Genomic DNA, 21,947 nt, shown 5'->3' on the forward strand with positions numbered 1-21,947 from the left:
AGGGCAGGTAGCTAGCTACCTCTGTGCAGTGACTGAGTTTCATTAAACTGTGCCATAGCTGTGAGTGACAGCACGGAGGCGGGCGGAAGTGGCGTGGAATCTCGCGCAAGAAAGCCCGGCTGGCGCGCCAAATTTCAAAGGACTTCCTGGGGAAAAGAACGCGAAAACCTCTGTTTAGCAAAGAACGACGATTAAATTGGACATAAGTCAAAAGTGATCAAAATACAAAAGTATATCCACAGTTTTAAACAATCGGCACCGTTAGCATCATATTTAGGCAGTGGAAGATAATTCAAGTGCACCAGATTCGACCCACGTTTGTGGAGGTAACGTTATGACTTTCAATGTGGATTACAGGAACTATCCAGCTGTATACGCCTCGATTGTGAAATAACTTTTCCTAGTAGTGTATTTTGAGTTCCTAATGATATGCGCCTCTTAATCGGTGTAACGATATATTACAGTTTGTTCACATTTGTAGAGTCATCTTTGCAAAAATAGTCGTTGTAATTTAGCTAGCTAACAAAAGTGATTCACTTGCTGTCCCCTGCTTTGTCCCTGTGCCATAGCATGGCACGAGCTTTGGGCTACACGAGCAAATCACGAGCACTGTCTGTCAGGCATCCAGTACCGTTAGCTATTAGCTACCTACATGCAATTTGAGTTTATCATATAACAATGTGCATCATATTTGTGAGTGATCATAACGCCAAGGTAGCACCTACTACTGTTCAACTACATGTAAAAGTCTATTTTGATGCATATTTTTCATTTATGTGACTTCTCTCAGATCCAGATGAATGCACTAGATGGGGCAGGGGTGGGCAACTTTGATGGGGGTGGGGGCCACAATCTGAACTCATCATGAGGGGGCCACAGTGGCTCATACCCACGTATACCAATCCATGCAGTCAGAGCTGGCCCTAGCCTTTTGGGGTCCCTAAGTGACATTTTGTTGTAGACCTGGAGTTGCCATCCAGACCTGGAGTTTTCCCGGTAATTTAGCCTTCACACGAGTCTTTCTGTACAACTGTTAATTTTCCATTATTAATAGAAAAAGGATCCTTACAAATAACTTCGGTTAGGAGAGATGGAGGAGACTGAAATGAACAAATATGCTTAAATTACCTTGCTTCGGCTTTAAATATATAGTTTGGTGAATCATGGGCATGCTGTCTTAGAATTTCCCTCTTCTTTTCAGATTGAACTACCTCAAGCTGCCAGTTCTAGCCCCCAGCCTTTTAGTGTCCATTTCTGAACTAGTTAGCTTAGTCAACTGTAACCATTAGCATTTACAACTGATATTTAGAGGACGTTACTCAGCAACTAACCGTGCAGGTTATAGATTGTATACAATATAGGTTTTAACTTTCACTTTTAAAACAAGAGTTTTAATGTTTACTCTGTTCAAATTCATTCAACACCACATACTAAGAACAAAGCCTTTACCAGCATTACAAACGGCTTTTTTATCACATTTACTGACTTAAGTGCTATTTAAGCCATGGATAGCTCTATGTAAGAAAGTAGCTGTTACTGACTGGGGTGGGGATCGGTGAGTCGTGGCCATGCTGTCCGGAGTCCAGCCGTGTTTCCAGCTGCTGAGAATCGGCTCGTCCTCCACAGATTTGGCCCAGGACCTGTACACGTTCCGGCCGGCGCTGACCCACTCAGTGTTTCGGCTGGGCCGTGCGGCAGAGCTGTGTGATGTCACCCTGGACTCGACGTCCGTGTCCCGGATCCATGCCGAGCTGCATGCTGAGAGGGAGGTGGAGGGGGCGGCCGAGGGGGGCTGGAAGGTGCAGCTGAAGGACCGGAGCAGCCATGGTGAGTTCCACACCATCCCACATGATTATAGTGCACTTTTTAATTTATTTATAAAGAAATATCTACATGTTCTAGAACTACACACACTTGTGTTTAGTTTCCTTAGGTCTCATTCATCTCTATTCTACAAACCTTTCATCTAATGAGCTCTCTCCCCCACCTTCCCATGCCAGGTACCTGGGTGAATGAGGTCCGTCTGCAGCCCAGTGTCCAATGGGAGCTCTCAGATGGCGACACACTCACCTTCGGCTGCCAATCAGAGCGAGGGAGCCCAGAGTTCTACTTTCTCTTCCAGAAGGTTAGCGTGCGGCCGTTGGACTTTGACGCCATCACCATCCCCAAGGCCGGCACCTTCTCCTCCGACCTGAAGAACCGAATCAGAACGAGCCTGGACCGCAAGGCGGTGGCCAACTTGGATCTCTCCACTTGGTCAATCAACAGGGCGACTGTCATTCTGAATTCCATTGGAAGCCTGAGCAAGATCAATGGGAGTCCTTGGACATTTAAGAGGAGTGACGGCAGTATCACAGACCCAAACTCCACCTCCCCGCCTTTCACATCCTTGGTCCCGCCCTCCACCCCTCCTCCCTTCCCGCCCACTACCTCTGTGGTCTCATCCAAGTCACTCCCGGCATCATCCAAGAGCAGGCGCAAGTCAGCCCACACTGTACTTCTGGAGGATGACAGCTCGGACGAGGCCAGGAACCACCGAAGCGTGAAGGACAGCCAGAGAGGGACGAAGAGAAGACGCCTCTACAAGTCTGAGTCTGAGGGTTTCCACGCTTCTTTAGCCAAAACGGACCAGGATGTACGACGCCAGTTCGAACTGAAGCCTGTGCCTAAACCGATTGCAAACGGTCACGCAATCGTTGCTAACGGCAAACTCAACCACGTATCTTTCAACATCAATCAGAGGCGGGAGATCGACCCAAACCATCAGAGGACTGGCCCAAATATGAACGTCTCTGTGTTTCGCCAGCAGAATATTTTTCCGCCGCCATCTTCTGGGAGGGGAAGGCGACGGGCTCACAGCTCCCCAGTGTACTCCCCTATGGTGGTGGGAGGAGAGAGCTACTCGCTGGTGTCCCCGTCCCTTAGGATCTGCAAAGAGGAGAGAGCACGGCCAGGGCAGTTTGCCAGATTTCATGTCACCACTGGGTGAGAATGCCCTCATGTGACAGCATCCAAACTACAGTGATATTTCTCTATCGTATCATAGTCATTTTTTTTCATTTGACATTTTCCTTCTCTGTAAATATATATGCTCCATTCTCTCTTCACATTCTCAAATTATATATTTTTTTGTGAAATCGAGTTAATATATTGAAAGTCAAGTGACACTCACACCTTGCTTTTCTCCTCTCTCCAGCAAGCGGCGGGGCCGACCAAGGAAGCACCCTCCTCCGCGGCCCTCCCTTCCCCCTCCTTCCTCTTCCTCCTCTTCCTCCACATCCTCCTCGTCCTCCTCTTCGAGCTCCTCCTCGTCCTCCTCAGAAGACGAAGAGGAGGGGGTGGTATCCCAGGGGGTGGAGCCCTGTGCCGCGCCTCGCTGCCGCCTGCCCCAGCAGGACACGGTGCAGTGGGTCCAGTGTGACGACTGCGATGCCTGGTACCACCTGGACTGCCTGCACTGCGACCGCAAGAACCTCCTGCTGGACCCCAACGCAGACTTCCACTGTGGCTGCTGCTGATACAGCGGGAGTGGGTCACAGCCCCTAAACTAGAACACACTTAAATGCCTTAATCATACCACAGGGAATTTGGGGCTTGTTTATGGAGAGAGGAAAAAAGACGATTGTTGTATAATGGGGATTGTATGAATTTAAAAAAAAAAGTAGATGTTGTACAGTGTTTGTGGAGGTTTTTAGCTGCGACTTCAGGCTGTCATGGACAGTGGGGTGGGTCTCATCTACGTGATAGTTAGAGGCGGTCCTAAACTTGACATTTTTCAAAGTGTTCATCCACGTTCGCTCTGTTTGCGCAGCTGTTTGACAAATAGAGTGACAGCTAGGACTCGGGTTAACAGTGGAGACCCTGGGGACTGATATGAACTGTGTTGGAACTATTTCAGCCACACGAGCTACTCTCTGGTGTACAGTATAAGTCTGGGAAACAAGTAGATGCACAGTGACAGACAGCAGGTTTATAACTTCATGTGCTAAGTACTTCGATATCGGGTTGTGAATAACCCGCTGTTGATTGGGGCAAATGGAGGTGGTATTGGAGAATTCACCGAATTTGTACCTGCAGTTACACAATATGCATTGCAATACTCTCATCACACACCAAAAATAATCGCGCAAGGATATGCTTAGCTTGGTTCTATCCTGTTGAGTAAAGATGTTTACGCAAGGAGGAGCATGGGTTTTCTGTGTTCCTACCGTCTAGTAGTTGTTTTAATCTTCTCTTAAAGACTTTTGATATGAGAATTCAGATCTATAACACACGGACTTGTTTTTTTCGTCTTCCAATTAACGTAAGCTTTCTGGTGACATTGATTTACGTCTCTTAACAGTGTACCGTATGTATGTCTGTCCATAACACACGTCGATTTAGAGAAACTCCACCCAGAAACTAGTTTGGTATTTGTCCATTGTTGACATAGTCTCAACCATATTTTGCTCGTCAGCAATCCCGTTTTCAAGATATGTCACTTCTAAATGACAGATCATCCCCATATGATGCATTCTGCTTTTTTCCAAGATGAATCATACAGGGAGGATTTCTGTATTTTGAAAGTTACATATCTTGGAATCTTTATTCAACTAGGTAAGTCAGTTAAGAACAAATTCTTATTTACAACGACAGCCTACCGGGGAACAGTGGGTGAACTGCCTTGTTCAGGTGCAGAATAACAGACCTTGTCAGCTTGGAGATTTGATCCAGCAACCTTTCAGTTACTGGCCCAACACTAACCACTAGGCTACCTGCCGCCCCTTGATTTCTGGTCAGGAAAACATGTCAACAATGGACTAATTAAACAAATACCAGAAGATTTGTGGGTGGAGTTTTCCTTCATCAAGTTGTAGAGCAGGCATGACCGACACTCTTGAGGAGCTTCCCTTGTGCAGGGTTTTGTTCAAGCCCTATAACTCACCTGATTGTAGTAATCAGCTGCTCCTTAGGCCCTTGATCGGCTGAAACAGGTGAGATATAATAGGGCTGGAGCAAAAGCCTGCTCACCCATTTCATCTCCAGGAGTAGGGTTTGCTCACTTGGATGTCTCTCCGATTATTGGTATTTGTCTTGAAAGTTAACCAGGGAAGAAATAAAAGGTATTTCAAAAATGTATTGATGGAATATATTGTATTGATATATTTTTCAATCTGTAGTTCGCAAGTCCGTTCTGTTCACCATGATGCTTATTTGTGAATGTATAACATCTATTGGCTATTGAGTTACCAAGTGCCTGGATAAAAACTACTATATTGAAAAGAAACTAGCACAGCGGGGATCTCGACGCAACAGCTTCACAGATTTCATGGAGCATCAAGATCGCCCGTGTGTGCTGAAGCTTCTTTTCAATTCACCATGATATTACCATGACTCAGACTTCGGCCCTCTGGGGGTACACATCCATCTATGGCTCTGGGTCGTGATAACATTCTCTGGTCTTTTATAATAGGTTTTCATCCAGATTTTTTTTCTCCAATTGGAGCATGTCTGCTCTCAGGTTAGTGAGGTGTGCCCTAGAGCCCTGGTTAACATGATACCAAGTCAGATATGTGCAGACAGACTCACAGACGGCCAAGGAAACAGATTACAGAGGGGGGAAACGCCGCCAGACCCTCATGGGCGAAAATTACATTGTCCGTGTTTCCATGGCAACACTTTTTTTTGGGCCAGCCAAAGCGGCAGACAAGTGTTACTTCTGGAACCTTGGAGGGGATTGGAAATGGGACAGTAGTGAGAAGAAAATCTATTTGACTCAAATAATTGTAGTCTGAGGGAAAATACCATACTGTTATTGGGAGGGTGTTAATGAGAATATTGAGCTAAAAAGCTATTTTGCGTTTTTATTTTTTTACCAGCAGAGGGCAGTGTTGTTCCGTTATATGACTGTTGACATCACTTATAAGTGCCTGGTATAAAACTACCCAAGTCGATACATTTATGAAGTCATTCCCAATTATTTTCACTGAAAATCATATGTTTTCATTACACAATTCAAAGAGAATTCAAAATTGATATAAGTTACTGCGAGGGACAAAATAGGCTGGCTTGGGATGGATGGATTACAGTACACTTATTGGCACAGAATATTATCAGACACCCCAGCCAAACAGGTCCAGATGCGAGAGTTTGACCCATACGTGCTCTGGTGCCTGAGAGGTGTGGTGTGGCTGACACACAGGCTTACTGAGGCCTAATGGGATCACTCTGGAGCAGCTGCCACTTCCCCCAAGATCCTGTCTGCTTACTATTTCCTCCTGACCCCATCCTGACCCCATCCTGACCCTGATTCGGTGGGCCTCCAGCACCAGTCAGAAGAGGAGGGAAAACCCTATTACGCAATAGTACAGCCTGAGAGGTAAGTGCCTGGAACACAATGAGCCCACCGTTCGTAAGCCTTGTGTTCAATTTAATGAGTGTATCAATTACAGTCAAACAATATTAATGGGCCATGAAAATAAATGTCTGATAGCATTATAGAACTCTTGGCGCTATAATGCTTCCAGTTAAAAGTTGTAACTCTTTCTCAATAATTAATCAAACACGGCCAGTGAAAACAGGTTCTAAGAGTACGGTTCTAAAAAGTTTAAATAAATTACGTTTAGCAGAACCGAGGGGAGAATAATTGTTTTACTTATCACCACAGGCGGGCAATGGGATAGAGATATTTCATTCATACATTCATGGCCATGTTTCATGGTCACAAAATTGTTGTCAAATTCTTAACTTGGGTTAAAATCAGCCTGAAACACATATTACACGTTTTTAATTGGCCCGTTGTAGAGGGATGATCATTCCACATGACCAGGCTTTATGTCACAGATAACCAACTTTGATGGACGGCCCTGATGTCAGAGGGAGGGGAGAGGAAATGTGGCAGTAATTGGACATGACATTTTAATGGCGGCCAATCTGTCGTTCGGCTCATCAGAGAGGCTTTAACATGCTGCCTGAGCATACAACACATACTGTACTGGTATCACAACATGCAATGAAATGACCAGTCACACACACACACACACACACACACACACACACACACACACACACACACACACACACACACACACACACACACACACACACACACAAAGGCCATCACTCACACAGCAGCATCTCACAGTGGGTGGCATGCTTCATTCTCTGAACTCAGTCCACAGGTGGTGAACAGAACAGCCATCAGTCTCCAGTCCATCTGAATCTCAAAGCAAGTGGGCTTGTATCTGCACTGTAACATCTTGATTGATCTAGGGGTCGTGAGGTTAACATCACAAAGAGCAGGCCTCCCGGGTGGCGCAGTGGTCTAGGGCACTGCATCGCAGCGCTAGCTGTGCCACCAGAGACTCGCTGCCGGCCGCGACCGGGAGGTCCGTGGGGCGACGCACAATTGGCCTAGCGTCGTCCGTCTCTCCCGAGCCCGTACGGGAGTTGTAGCGATGAGACAAGATAGTAACTACTAACAATTGGATACCACGAAATTGGGGAGAAAAGGGGGTAAAAAAACATCACAAAGAGCAGTGGATTATAATTCAAAACAATTTGGCTGTATCAAACCTCTAGCGTTTGAGTGATCTGGGGTTGTGAGGTTAACGCCCCTAGAATAGTTATTATCGTGAATCTTAATATGAAAACAAGATTGTGTTTAACTGCACCCATGGGGTCAATGCAAAACAAATGTATGTTTGTTGTCATCAACAGGCTCCCATCTCACTTTCCCCACATGGCTATTTCTGAGTCATAACAATTGAGTTGAGACTCCGTGGATAAAAGTAAATGGTAGCAATGGCAAAGTTGCTTTATTGCAGGCTGTGAAGGAGTGCCCACTTAGTCTTCTTCCACAAGGGTAAACCGCTGTTGAACTGCCAATTATGTGATACACTTGCTCAGCATCCGCTCTGCTGCTTACATAAATGAGTATTCGTGTCTCAATCCATTCTCAGTAATTGTTTTAGCTAAGTCTATATGTGATGGGAGTAAAATGCCTACTATTTAAAATGGCAGAGGGGCCAAGCAGCGGACATGTGTCAAGTACAAGGGATGTAAAACCCACAGGCTCTCTCACACTGGGAGAGAATGTGAGGAAATTAAACCGGACTGGCAATCTCGCCAGACTCACACATCTAGCCAGCCAGCCCCTGCCTCAATGAGCTCTCCCCCCTTTAATCTGTCCTCCAAACATTGTTTTCTCCCCCTGGGGAGCCGGCTTTCTATTTATGGAGGAGTGTTGAGCGGATGTGAGACGATCAGAGCGCCTGCCTGCCATTGTGTTTGCGTGTGAGCTGTGCATTGTGGATGAGGAGTGGATGAGCGGACACACAAACAGGGGCCAGCGACACCGTACGGAGAACAGAACAGATGCAAATGAAACGTGGGGAAAAAAATGGCAAAACGTGGAGAAACAAGACGCACCAGATGCAACACCGACTTCTAGGAGAGGCTCTCTCAGCACGAGGACAAAAGCCTCTCTGTGTGTGTCACATGAATGTATACACTTCAGGTGAGACAAATGATACACACACACAAGGGCCTCAGTATATATTCACAAAAACACAGCTACCACCCTTGTGCCTGAAACTCAAACCCACACAACGTCTTAAATCCGGCAACAAGCGTACTGGAAATAAAAGAGCAGGGAAAACACTAATTAACTGTAAACAAAGTCCACGGTACTAAACTAATGAAGGTATTCATGAGTCGGAGAACACCAGGGATGAGGTGGCGGAGACACCGAGAGAGAAACAGATAGCAGAAGAAGACTAGAAAAGAGTGGGAGAGAGAGAGAGAGAGAGACGGGAGAGAATGAAAGATAGAATGAGAGCGGGAGGGGAGGAAAGAGAGAGTACTTCAGGAGGGGTGAGAACCCTTCCTCCCCGGGGCTCCATGTCTCTCCAGCCCTTTAATGTCTTTAATTAAAGCGAACAGAACTATCTGCTGCTCCTTTGGAGTACCATTACTGAAGCAACACTTAGCTACAGCTCAGCTAATAGGGGAGGGGAAAGGGAGAGGGTTCAACTCTAATGATGGCATGAAAAGAAAGGGGGACGAAGGAAGTCATCACGGGGAGGGAAACGATGGCGGGAGGAAGAGGGAGATGTGAGATCAACACTTCAACAAAATTAAGCAGGCCGCCACGGCTAAGACTTACGGCGGGCAAACGTGTCGCTCCGCCTGACACACGATCGCATTAAGCGACAGCTTGTTTAATCAATCGGGTTCCTCTGGGCCAATCTCTGGCCACAGGGGCAATTTCTCAAATGGCACAGACATGGTCGGGCCGAGAGAGGGGGGGACGGAAGAGGCTACCAAACATCATGTGCATTTACTATAGTCGTCTCTTTTGATGACATGGTTTTACCAAATGAGATTTTAGATGGGGAGTTTGTTTTCCAGAGGTACTATAGGCATGGTCTTTCTGTTGGTCTGCATGTCACAGTGGCCTTCTTCCAGAATGTTGGGTTGAGCCATCAGTGGTGCCATTCAGACAATTGGCAGAGTTTTGGGGACAGAAAGGCACATTTTATTAGTTGAAACAATGCATTACTTCCGTGTTTAAAGTTCACCAGCACATCTAAGACAATATCTAGCGGTAGTTGGAGGTAATAACTTTGTTGCTCCACCCACTTGGTCTCTATGGAGATGACCTTAACAGAAACCCTAATAAAGCCCCAATAAACCCCAGGGCTAAAGTTAAGGATCATTTTTGACTAAGACCCTTTAAACCTACATTTGTGTCGGCTAGATGTTGCAGATGACATGACGAGCCCAATCCACCCTTGGTTGAGTGATGGTGAACATTGCCTCCATTTTGCCCAGGCACAATGATGGCATCCAGCTCAGCTCTGGTCTCCTGCTGTTTGTTGTGTTCAACCTCCAATCTCAGCCATGTCAGCAGGCTCCTTATCGTGATGGACAGCCACCTCTCGCCCACCGCTCCACATGTTTGTAGATTGAAAGATTATCTGGCAACCTGCGGGTTCGCTTCCCTCTTAGAAAAACATACAAATCTATATCCACACAAATCAGATGGCAACCATATGGGCCTTGGGGCTTGTTGGAATGGGAGTGAAAACGGAGGACCACATATACAATTCATGGACTCCTGTACAAAGGAAACAATGAGGGAGAGAGCACTTTGCTAGCTTGCCTAGCTCCAGTGGTGGAACAAAGCATCTTGGGTAAATAACACAATAGGTGTCTGAGCTGACAGCCAGATAGGGGGTGGTAGTTGATTTATATTCCTGCCTGGAAGGAGATTGAGGAGCCAAGGCCAGGACGACCTGAACGCAAGGCGATGGATGTGGCCGCAATTGCATCAAATTGACAACAGATGGCACACTGTAGTTGGTAATTTGTATGCTGTGTACACCCACACACGGGGTGGTCACTAGTTTAGAGGACAGAAGGTTTTCGATGCTCCACCACTATTAATGATTTGATTGAGAGTATTGCTAAGACAGTGAGTCAGCTGGTGAACACTATGATAATGAGCTGCTAATAGCAGAGTATCTCACAGCTTGTGGCCGTACCAATCACAGGGCCATATTCGGAGGCAACATTCTCCTCTGAGCGACATGTATACACATACATACATAAGGAGGTTATGACGGTGTGTTTATGCATAGATATTTAAATAGGTGACATCTCGGATACAAGTTGAGAAATTACGTTAGGACGAACAACACCAGTCTATAATCATCAATAGACTGAATACCACATGTTGTGCAGCTTGTTGATGATGAAAATCAAGCAACTAATTGTCAACTGCTCCTTATTTTTTTTGGACTAGTTGCCCTTATTGATATTATTGGTGAGTGCCTTTGATCAACAGAGGATTTAAATGAATATATGTATGCACTCAATTCTGTAAATCGCTCTGGATAAGAACGCCTGCTAAATGACTAAAATTGTTTACTTTTATTTTATTTTAATGAAAGACAAAATCTTATGAAACAGCTGGTCAGCTTAATATTTGTTCTGCAGATATTATTTTGAGGACGTTCCTGAATTGCATAGTAATGAGTGTTGGTGGTGATCAATTTAACGGAAGCATTTTGATATCTATCTATGCTGCCTTTTCAACCTGTGGTCTCAGCATATACAGTACATATTAATCATTTGTTGCCGCTCACTCAAAATAGCCCAATTATCCACTGTGTAGCCCACTACTGTGATATCATTCATGTCATATCATACAGGGGAAAATGTATATAAAAGACAGCGAAAATGGATCTCTATGGAGACCTATATTTATCCACAAACCATATAGGTCAGTGGAATAAGAAAGAATGTTCTCTATTGGAATAATACAACAAAAATATTTTATATGCTTTCCTATGTTGAAGTTTTACAGACACATTTATGTTCTTAACTTCTCAGATCGCTTTGGTGGTTTATTGTGACGATTTTGTGACATCACAATCAATCTCCCAGAATGCGTGGGAATGCTGAGTGGAACACTATTGTGACTTTCTTCCCGTTCAGCAGTAACAAACACCGTAGACCTCTACCTGTACGCGATACGTCCGCACCACATCGGGAGGGGTTTTGAATGCTGTTGTGCGACTGTCAAGAGGCACTGTAATTTGAAATCGAGGAAATAAGACGTCGGACTGAAGAGCAAACGGTCCGTACCCGTAACTTACCGACTCCGGTCTGTTTTGCGGTTTATTTCTATTAGATTTCCCCCCTGAGAAATCAGTCAAGGAATATTCATTGCGTTCTGGTGTGGTGGTGGAGATTTCATGTCCACCCCGTCTTTTTAGAATGGCGAGAGAATACGCTAAACATTGCCCCGCATCACCAATGAAAAACAGTTTGTTGGTGACAGCAGCGATCCTTCTGATTATTCAAGGTAAGAAACATGAACATTTACTTATATTCTGTCATCTCAGGTTATTTTATTAGCCTACCGCTCTCTGCGTGTTCTTTCTCTGTTACTATGGGTCACGTTCATTCAAAGGTTCGGTATCGGCAACCGACGTGTGCCATATAGAGGCATCCACCGTCCCATGTGAAAAGCATGCACATTGTGTGGTTCACCCACACGGTCATACACGATTTCAGGGGTGACGGTGGTGGATTTCTCAAGACCTGTTGTGGAAGTTGACTTGTACACAATACCGCCTGGTTCCTTTTGTCCCGAGTTTTGGTACACCATGTTATGCGTGCAAGGTGTGGCCTCCCGGGATATTTATTTCTCAGAGCGCTTAGACAGCAGGTGTGATTGTTCTGAATCACCTTGCCGGTGTGCATGTTCCGTTTCTATCCCCCCGGTTGATTTCTTCTGGTCTGTTTTGGTTTCCTCAGATCTGTTCAGGTAACAAGTTTCATTCAGACAATAGTGATCTAGCTGATCATTTACACGAGCAGAAATGAAGTCAGAAAATGAGAAACAGGGTGTTGCTGTACAACAACAGTCAGCCAATACGAATGGTTGATGGTCGTTTTGTGTGGTGTCCTCTATCGTAGCCCCAAATCTTCAATGTCAAAACTGTACAATTTAAGATGGTAACTGGATGAAATACAAAGGAAGATGGCAACTACATATACCCTCAACACTTCTTTGTTTTAGCCTTATAACAATGGCAATTGTCATGTATCCAAGAACTCACCTGCATACAGCACAATTAAAGAGTGCATTGACTGCAAGCCTAACTATCAAAACCTGAGAATGGATATGAAGAAAAAAAAAAGCATGAGGTCACATACGGTTGGACTGGTGTTTGACCTGAGAGAGTACAGCTGTCGTGTTTGTAGCCTGTTAGGGTTTAGGGCTATTTGACTTTTGAGGGATTTGATGGTTGATCACACAGTGCATGCACAGTGTTGCGTAGCCCTAGTCTATTTGTGTTTACATTTACTGCAGCCGGATTCTTTTAATCGTTATTATGAGTTTCTGGGTAGAGGTTTGCATGGGTTTACAGGTCAAATAGATTTGATTGATACTCCTTTACTGCCAGGCATGAATTTGGGGGATTGAGGTGTCCCATCGTGTCTGTTGCTTGTGTTCTATTTGATAAGTGTTGAATTCAGGCCAGGGCTGTGAGAAAAAAAAAAAACGTTGTGTGCTGTCGTGTATTTTTTTTGGAACCCAAAGCATATTCCAGTTCTCTAGGAATTCTTCTTGCTCTTTTTATGCCCATACAAATCCTTACAAACAGGTGTCAGTATAGTAAGACCTGACGGTATGAATTGAAGCGAAACCATTTCTGAATGTTTACTATTTCAGAGCTCAAGCAACATGTTTTAAAGCATCACGAATAGACTTAATTTAACAAACACTCCCCCGTCCTATACCCACACCCACATAAAACAATTCCAGCCCTTTCACAGCATGCCCATTCTCTCTCTCTAGCCTATTTTCAGACTGTGCTCCAGCTCCCGTCCGGGCCCTTTGTTGGAGAGGCTTTAGTCATTGGTGAATTAAAAGGCCCAAATACCCCCTCCATCTCCCCACTGAGTTCTGGGCCCCATTGTTTATAGATGTCTGGTTTGTCAGAGACTCTGGCAGAGGGGGTGGGGAACTCAAACTGCGAAAAAGTCCCTGCACGTCCTCAGCTCAACCAAATCATGCCTCTCGCTGTAGGGGAATTGTATCCACCGTTTCCTTCTTGCATGTAGAGGTTTTCAGGTGTGTTCAAAGACAATAACCAACTCTATTATAACAGCATTATCAAAAGAAAATAATTGTAATTAATTTTTAAACCGTCTCCAAGGATTACTGTGGAATAACCCAGATAATCTTACAGGGAAATGGAATAGATTTGCACCCGCATAAATGGGTGAAGAAATGCCGTGACTTAACGAATGCAAATAGAATCATACATGAGTAGTCTTACGGAGGAGTAATGAGATGTGTACGCCATAAATACCCTCTCCACCATTGAGTAACTTCTAAATCGTTTGCAGAAAGTTGGTTAGGTCAATACCTCTTGCTGATGCAACCGAGATGGTGGCGGATAAGCTACAGATTTTTTTTCCCAGTCTTCAAAAACCTCTCCACCCACCTGCAGTTTGAGATAAAACGGAGGCTAAAGAGATGGATTTCTGAGTGGGCTAGGAAAACACCTCTTCTCTCGCCCGTCCATGTGCCCTCTGCCTAAATCAGAATGTCTGACTTGGCTCCATGCGACTCTCCTGCGTTAAACATGTCATTCTCATTCTGAACACCAACATCTCTCTCAGCCAGGGTCGGGGTGAAAATGTATTCGCGGCACTTCTCTATTTAAAACAGACAGAGTATAATTATTATTTTTTTCTTTCCGCTGGGCCAGTGCAAGCCTTATTAATTACTTTTATATCCCTCAGCAATTCCGGGGGTTGATTTGAAAATTGTGCCTGACAGCTGCAGCACAATGCTTGTCCTCGCCACTTCAGTGTGCTTTCCTTCGAGCACTTCATCACGACATTTAGTCTCTGCAGACCTGGGGACCGCTCTGTCTGGCTGTTGAAAGGCATGACAAAAACACATGCGGATTTGTCTTCACGGTCGAGGTCGTAACCCCTCTATGATGTGGAATAAACGGTCTCTGGTCCGGATCAAACAGGAGCTGAGCACCGTCACGTTTCCCCACCGCTTTTGTATCAGTTCCTTTTTGTTGAGTCTATAGGCAACTTGAACTTGAGGACTAAACACAAATGGATCTAGTTGCTTCCTGTCGAGAGATCTTATTACCACTTCCTTCGCCTTCTGATTTTCATTTGTGCAGCTCCCTCAACCCCAGGCATCCAAGCAAAAAATGGAATGGAATAAAATGACATGCATGGAAAAACGAAAATATGCATTTTTTGCCAGGATGCATTTTTATGACTCTGAGCGAAAAATATATATATATAATTTTTTTACTCAACTAGTGGCAAATGCCCCATGTTGTCTTTGGTAACAAACAAAAACATAAAATGTTGCTTCCATTTTCCAGTGGGTTTGGCAAATGAAACTGACATGCATGTCTAGGCCCGGCAGTCTTAACCCTAGAGTCTATTTCCAGTGCAGACAGAGGCTTTTAGAAATGTGACGAGAGCCTAAACGCTCGGGAGGTTTCTATGGTGATCACTTTCGGGGGGGGGGGGGGGGGTGACTTATATTCGCACAGTTTTCACACTGAGTGAGTGATTGCCGCAGAGGTTGCTAATAAGATGCATTCTCTTTTCAAGTATGCTCCGTTACATTTTTTTTGCATGCCATTTCTTGTAGGCCCAATCCGATGTACCTGGCGTATAAAATCCAGGCCTACACAAATGTTTAAATAGTTAAGACCGTTTAAACGGGTGGGAAATGTGAGCACATGCTAAGGTGACTTACTGTTTGCAGCATCACACATTCGTACACAGGTGGCTGGCAGAATCATCCAAGCACATGGCACTGAACACAGTTAATCAGACACGGGCATGATCTGATCCAACTGGAACACAGAATGATCAGAATAACACCATCTAGCCTCCATATTGAACTCGACACGTTTGGGGGAATTGCCAACCTCTCACTATTCCTGGAACTTTTTATAGCTTCTGGGTTTATTGCGCTGTGAACACTGCCACTCCCCGTTGAGTGTCAGAATGCTTCTGGTTTTCTCGGAATCATCCGCTCCGAGCGTGTCAGAGGGAGCGGGAGGCCTCCTCCTTGGACTGTGCCCACTGGAGACTATGAAGGAAGACACGGGTCCGAGGCTTATGACGGCACGGTAGAGGGAAAACGGTTAAGGCGTTTTAGTGTGTACCATTTCACCGACCCTAGAACACGTGGTAATGGCAGCGACCCTCCACTGACTCTGGTTGTTTTCACCCACTGATATGCAGTACATAACCCACCGCCAGTGGCGCATTCTGGGGAGCACCACAACAAGCCAAGGTGACTGCATGCTATGTAAGGCATGGCAGTAACGCCGTCGTTGGCGCGCCTGCTTCCCCACAGCGCGTTACGCCTCCTTATCCAAGCCCCCCCTGGCCGGCTTGTTTGTTTGGGTGGATTACAGAAGGGGATGGCATGAATTCCTCCGCTCAGGTTTTTGTCTGTCTGTGACTCACGGATGATGCAGGCTGGACTCTGCCAAAGGGAAGACATGGCAGGCCTCCCACCTCCATCATTATCAGTCGCTATCGCTCAGTCGGTGTGTGTCACATGGTGTGGCGCTCATCGCATCGCCCCTGGTGATCAGAATGCAAGCTTCGCCACTGCTGGGGGTCATCTGCCTTTCTGTCTGAATTTGAAGAATTTCCAGATTAGCTTCGCAGCAAGGTTCACAAGTTCATTGGCAGCTGTTTGTGTGTATTTGTGTATGCGGTGGTTTCCGTCCACAGCAGATATACTGTTTGTCTGGAAAGCACTGTAGCAAGGGTTTTGAATCAATGCAGGTTAAGGTTACCCATTCGCTCACTCATCCCATTGCCTTACATGGCCAGTGGAGCGAGACGGCACAATTACGGTGGTTCGCGGGGTTGTTTAACATAATCGCTCTCTCAGCCTCTCTCCTCACTGTTGTCTTTCTCCACTCTTGCATTTATGCTCATCATCCCTCCCTTCCTTCCTCTTTGTCTTCCATCTTCTCGCCCTCTCAAAATCAAATTGTATTTGTCACATGCGCCAAATACAACAGGTGTCGTAGACCTTACAGTGAAATGCTTACTTACAAGTATATATATATGTATATATGTGTGTGTGTGTGTATATATATATATATATATATATATATATATATATATATATATATATATATATATATATATATATATATATATATATATATTACTATAAAAGTAACAAATTAATAAAGAGCAGCAGTAAATAACAATAGCGTGTGCTCAATCTTTTCTCTTTCACGTCTCCTACTCTCTGTTCAAAGTGCGACCAGGTAATCAGTGAGTAACGGGAAGGTGTTAACTTGTGCCTTTCAGGCATGCAACAGATTCCTTGGCCCGCTCAAAGGTGAATGATAAAGGTTTCATCCAACATTTTCCCAGGAATTTATGCTCCAGCCAGGCATAATGTGCCTCGATAGCAGGAATTGGTTTCTATTGATTGGTTTATTGTTGATGTGCAGCAAGCCCCACAGTCTGCCGAGTGTCTGCTCAGTGCTGAGAAATGCTGTCTGGAATGACACTGTCCTAAAAAAAAACTTTAAAAAAAAACGTCTCGCTCTCTTTTCCTGTAAAAGGCTTACCAGCGTGATTACTTGTGAAAAGCGAAATTGGCTTTCTGCCCTCTGTCTTTCTCCAACTCCCGTTCTGTCTCTCCCTCACACATTAAAGCCCGTCCTCTAAGATGAAACCCTGGCACCCTCCATGGCTCTCTCTGTTGCGTTGATCCTTTCTCTCTCTCATATTTTCCCCCTGAAATCCCTCCATCTCTCGCTGACTCGGTGGCTGAGCGGGTCAGGCATGGTCATGTTTATTTGAGTGCTTATCTGTAATGGTGACCCTCAGACCGAGGCCACAAGCCTCCATCTATTGCCGTGTCTCTCTCTCCACCTCTCGCCACGTCCAATCTTTCTCTCTTTGTGCTCGGCCTCTCCAGCCACCATTTCCTTATCCATCCCTTCTCTCTCTCTCTTATCTTTTCACGCCATTCCTCTGCACACCTTCCCCCCCCCCCCCAAGTTCAGACAGCAGAGCAGATTAGTTGGACCATCTCACTTCCTCTTCCTCTCCCCCTGCTCAATTCAATCGAGTTTACCGTCTTGATCAATATGCCCTGATTTTGCCAAACTATGTACATAGATATTATCGCACTAAGAGAAGGTGCTACTCGCCCTCCATATCTCGTTCTCGACTTTCCCAGTTCTGCCATAGATTATTTGTCTGCTCCTTTCCTTCTGACACATGATTTTCAGCCTGAGTTGTTGAACCCAGATATCATAGTACAAATGGCTGGAAGAAGTGCTTATTTCAACTATCTTCCCCTAAGGACTTCCCCCCCATCTGTGATGTTGCAGCTGTCTCGCTCTACATTGTCCTCGCTGTTCCCTCTCAATGCTGTGTTTGTGTGTGCTCAGGGAGAGAGAGTTCACTGAGAAAAGGCCCCTGCAGTTGACACCCCATAACGACCAAAGATGATTACAGTTAGTATTGTTTGTTCATTCGCTGTTCTCACTGGTCTGTGTGTGCTAATCTAATTTATTTCCTCGTACAATTAATATTTATTTTAAACAACACAAAAAAGGATTTTCAATAGCGTGCCTCTTTTCAGCACTTAGACCCGTAGCCAAGATGACGCGTCTCCCCATTCATAATGAATGAAGATATATATATTAAAAAAAAAAAAAAAAAGTATTTCTTCTGCCTGAAAACGTATGCCAGCTCAAACATTGTCTTTGCACCATAAATCAGAACAATGTAGCACAGACTAATTGCAGTGTCGCGTTTGATGATTAATTAACGTGGCGTGTCAGAGCTTCTCAGAACCCCTACTGCTGCCTGACTCAGACTGCAGACTTTAGTAGGGGGGAGGGGTATATTGCACTGTGCATATAGGGTGTGTCTGCACTGAGCGGACATTTTTAAAAGATGACCCGGCGGACCTAGACTGACCTGTCCTGCAGGTACGACTTCCTGCCTGGTGCCCTTTGCCCTCCTGCCTTCAGAAGTCCACAAAGCCCTGCGCCGTGGACTGTGTGACAGGTCATCTGCTGTCCTATTCATCATGTAGTCTATCTGGAAAAATGGAGCCCTGGCCTCTCCAGACGGAATAGATTGCGAATGTTCTCCCTCCCACCATCACTGTGACAGAGCATTGAGAGAGAGAGAGTCGCTTTTGAAGCCTGAGTGTTGAACCTGTACGAGACGAGCTCTCCTGCTGTTCTGGGATCTGTTCTCCTCTGCCCCGAACTGTAGCCCGTGGGATTCATTGATGATGAATACAAAAAAACAAATCTGGATCCAGATCAACCTTTAAGTGGCTCTCTTTTGTGTTTTATCCTGCGAAACGGCACTCCAGAGAGGAGGCGCCTGTTTTTTGTTGTTTTTTTTGTTCCCGCTCATGAATGGAGGTGAATAGCTACTTTGCTGGGGTTTTGACCCCATTAGACAGTCGCTGTTTGTTGCGTGCCCCCCCCCCACCCCCCCCACACACACAGCCTGTCGCCGCCATCATTAGACCTTGTTTAAATGTTCTTCCATTATGGCGTGAAAGACAAGTGGGCTTCACTCCGATGAGATTCAGTTTCCAACAATGGTCCTTGTGGCACGGAACATCTATATCTAGAATGTACTGTAGCGACAGGAGCTCGGGCTGGACCTGGTTTAGTAGAAACCATGTTTGTGAAGCGGTATCGTCAATAGGTAAGAGAGACAGGATGCGTAGTACTTCACTTTCTTTTTATAAGGACAGTTCTGTAAGAGCAACGTAGCACTAATTGAACTCTCAAGGCCAGCACGACTGTGGAGAATGAAATGTTATTCATCTGGGTGGGAGGAAAAAAACCATATTTAAGCCGCCCTGTTAATGTATGGAAATAACAATGCTGCTAATGATAGCGCACCGACGAAGTCGAGGCCGACAACGCAATCCCCAGGGACTTCCCAAACCCGCGCAGTCGTCCAACTATCGTTGGTTTTATTTCCTTGCGTCTGGTAAAAGGCCCTGAATTTCGTGACCTTTTCCACTCAGTTGCTAATTATATACCCAGGATGAGAATTGCCACCAGATTAGAAGAGCCGACCATGTTTTTTTTCTCTCCTCTCTGTGAGGAACCTGGTGCTAAATCCGAATGGTTTCCAGTCTTAATGGAGCCTTGACAGTATTGAGCTGTGGGGTCGAATCAGACCGCTCTCCATGTGTGGGAAGAGAAGACGGTGACACATACCAGATAGAGGTCAGACAGGATAAGGTAACGGTGGAGTGGGCGCCGGTATCTCCCTTGGACAGAGAAAGGACGATGACAGGAGAAACCTGAGGAGAATGTGATGCAGAAGACTCTGAGGGGGTTTGTGCCTTGGAGTTGTCGCTGAAGAAACCGGATGAGTGAAGACCTATGGAAAAAAAAAAAAAAATTCTGTCCAGCTTTGCTATTTGCCGTATCGCTGCACATTCTGCCTGTGGAGAGCATTAGTGCGTGTTGCTGAAGACCTCCCCTGAACTAAAAACCACCCCGCGGGCCCCCGAGGGCCTTTTCCTTCCCCGGTTCCCCCCTTTATTGGGGCCTCGCGGTGCAACCGAGCTGTGTTTATGATTACTCTGTGTGCATGGGTGCAGCGCGTGCCAGTATTTTGGGGAGCTGAAGGGGGAGTATTCTGGGCATGCGTCCACGTTCTGCCTCTGGAATCATCTCCCCGGAGTATCCCCCAAACCCCCTCAGGCGCCGCCCGGTTGGCTGCGGCCCAACTCTATTCATTCCTATATCCAGACGCAATGCTTTTTGCTTTTTTTGCCCTTCGTCACGTCCCCTCTGCGTGTGCTTACTCTCGTTTGCAGCCCAAGAGTTTGTCAGCGATTTTCATTAATTCATCATCATCACTAGGCCCGACGCTCCGGGGCAGAGGGACTACTTTATTCCCACTCTGTTCTCCCTCTCTTTTCTCCTGCTCTCTCCCAGAGACGGGCTAAACATGCTGCAGGCTGTGAGCAGACAGAGGGATGAGGAGAGTGAGGGGAAGAGGAGACTGTGACGCCAGCCGCGATTAGAGCTATGACACTCCCCGATTTAAATAGACACCGCCTTGGGAGGGAGCAGAAGAGTAAAGGAGGAGGGGGACGGTGCCTGCATGTCATGCCCACAGGAATGTTTTTGCCCTCAAATGAATTACTTAAGCCGGCATAGATTAATGTACTTTGTGGAAATGTGGCCCTTCTGTACCCCCTGTCTTCATGTCGAAACGCTCCCCTTCCGCTTTCTCTCTCTCGCCCCCCACCTCCCCTGTTCTCTCTCTCGCCCCCCACCTCCCCTGTTCTCTCTCTCTCCCTCTCTCTCTACACCTCCCCTGTTCTCTCCCTCGCTCTCTCTCTACACCTCCCGTGTTCTCTCTGTCTCTACACCTCCCCTCTCAGGGCACCTCTTCACTTCCCTTGACTCAGTGACTGTCAGTTTACCTCTTAAACCCAGCCCTCCATGTCTTATGTTATATTGTATTCTTTAGCTCACTCTAGCACAGACTGCCGGATTATTTGCCTTTTTCAAACCATTCCCCTCTTTAGCAGACATGCTCTCAATCTCTCCTTCCCCCTGTGTTGAAGCCTCTCCTGCACCTCAGTAGGTAATTAGTGTTCACATAGTTGCTCCAATTCGCAGTAACACCTCTCTCTCTGTCTCTCTCTGTCTCTCTCTCTCTCTCTGTGTGTACGTACACTGTCTTTCCTTGTCCTCTCTCTGCAAATGAGAGAGGCTGGTACATCACATCCAGGTTGAAGTGCCCTACTTTCCCACACCTCCACCCCATGTTTATTTATTCAGATGTGAACGGGAGGGAAGTGAAGGAGAGCAAATGTGAGGGAGGGAATGCAATGGGCCCTCCATCAGCGCGACCAACATGAAGTGACCATTTCTGGCATTCCATTCTTCGTTAGTGCGGTCAGCCTGCAGATAAAATGGTTAAGAGATTACAGATTAAGTTCAACGTAAAGTCAACAATGAGTTAAACCTCAGTGAATGGCACACCGCCTCCGCCAAGCTCATTGCCATTGGGGTAGTAGTGGAACAAGGGAGCCAATTTGGCGTCTCGGGGCAGACACTTTGAATGACTGTGAATGGAACAGTCACTCTATCCTGGGCCACCGTCTCAGTGCTAGTGTAGTATTGCTCAGCGGACACTCCTTCCTTCCAGAACAAATGTGGGCTAATGTGTCATCATATCGCTACGAATCTCCTGTGACACCGCTGCCATTGACCCCGACAGACACACTCGCACACAGACTGTCACTCTGGATCTTTGTCACTCTAGTCGTCTGCCAGATAAGCTGTGCCGCGGTGCCGCCTCCCATCGGCTAAGGCAGCGAATGCTGGAGAGGGTCCATGCTCCGG

At 46.0% G+C, this 21,947-nt stretch overlaps 2 protein-coding genes across 2 annotated transcripts in view; both read left to right on the forward strand.

The window, feature by feature from the left end:
* The first annotated feature begins 95 nt into the window (after positions 1-95).
* On the forward strand, positions 96-5,115 carry LOC110488364 (transcription factor 19). The gene is made up of 4 exons (XM_021560592.3): positions 96-326; positions 1,202-1,827; positions 2,001-2,985; positions 3,197-5,115. Exons 2-4 carry the CDS (start codon positions 1,569-1,571, stop codon positions 3,516-3,518), a joined length of 1,566 nt encoding a protein of 521 aa, XP_021416267.1. The 5' UTR covers positions 96-326; positions 1,202-1,568; the 3' UTR covers positions 3,519-5,115.
* A 6,277-nt stretch (positions 5,116-11,392) lies between these two features.
* LOC110488365 (poliovirus receptor) overlaps positions 11,393-21,947 on the forward strand; it is a 33,990-nt gene continuing 23,435 nt past the window's right edge. The window contains exon 1 of the mRNA XM_090228460.1: positions 11,393-11,851. Within this exon, the coding sequence (XP_090084586.1) occupies positions 11,764-11,851 (88 nt within the window). The 5' untranslated portion in view covers positions 11,393-11,763. The remainder of the gene's footprint in view (positions 11,852-21,947) is intronic.

This window comes from Oncorhynchus mykiss, chromosome 30 (genome assembly GCF_057628025.1).
Source record: "Oncorhynchus mykiss isolate SJ-2025 chromosome 30, ASM5762802v1, whole genome shotgun sequence".
Classification (NCBI taxonomy): domain Eukaryota; kingdom Metazoa; phylum Chordata; class Actinopteri; order Salmoniformes; family Salmonidae; genus Oncorhynchus; species Oncorhynchus mykiss.

Coding starts and splice junctions, on each gene's coding strand:
- LOC110488364 (XM_021560592.3), top strand. CDS start 1,569: ATGCTGTCCGGAGTCCAGCCGTGTTTCCAGCTGCTGAGAATCGGCTCG. Junction 1,828..2,000: donor GAAGGACCGGAGCAGCCATG/GTGAGTTCCACA, acceptor TTCCCATGCCAG/GTACCTGGGTGAATGAGGTC. Junction 2,986..3,196: donor AGATTTCATGTCACCACTGG/GTGAGAATGCCC, acceptor TCCTCTCTCCAG/CAAGCGGCGGGGCCGACCAA.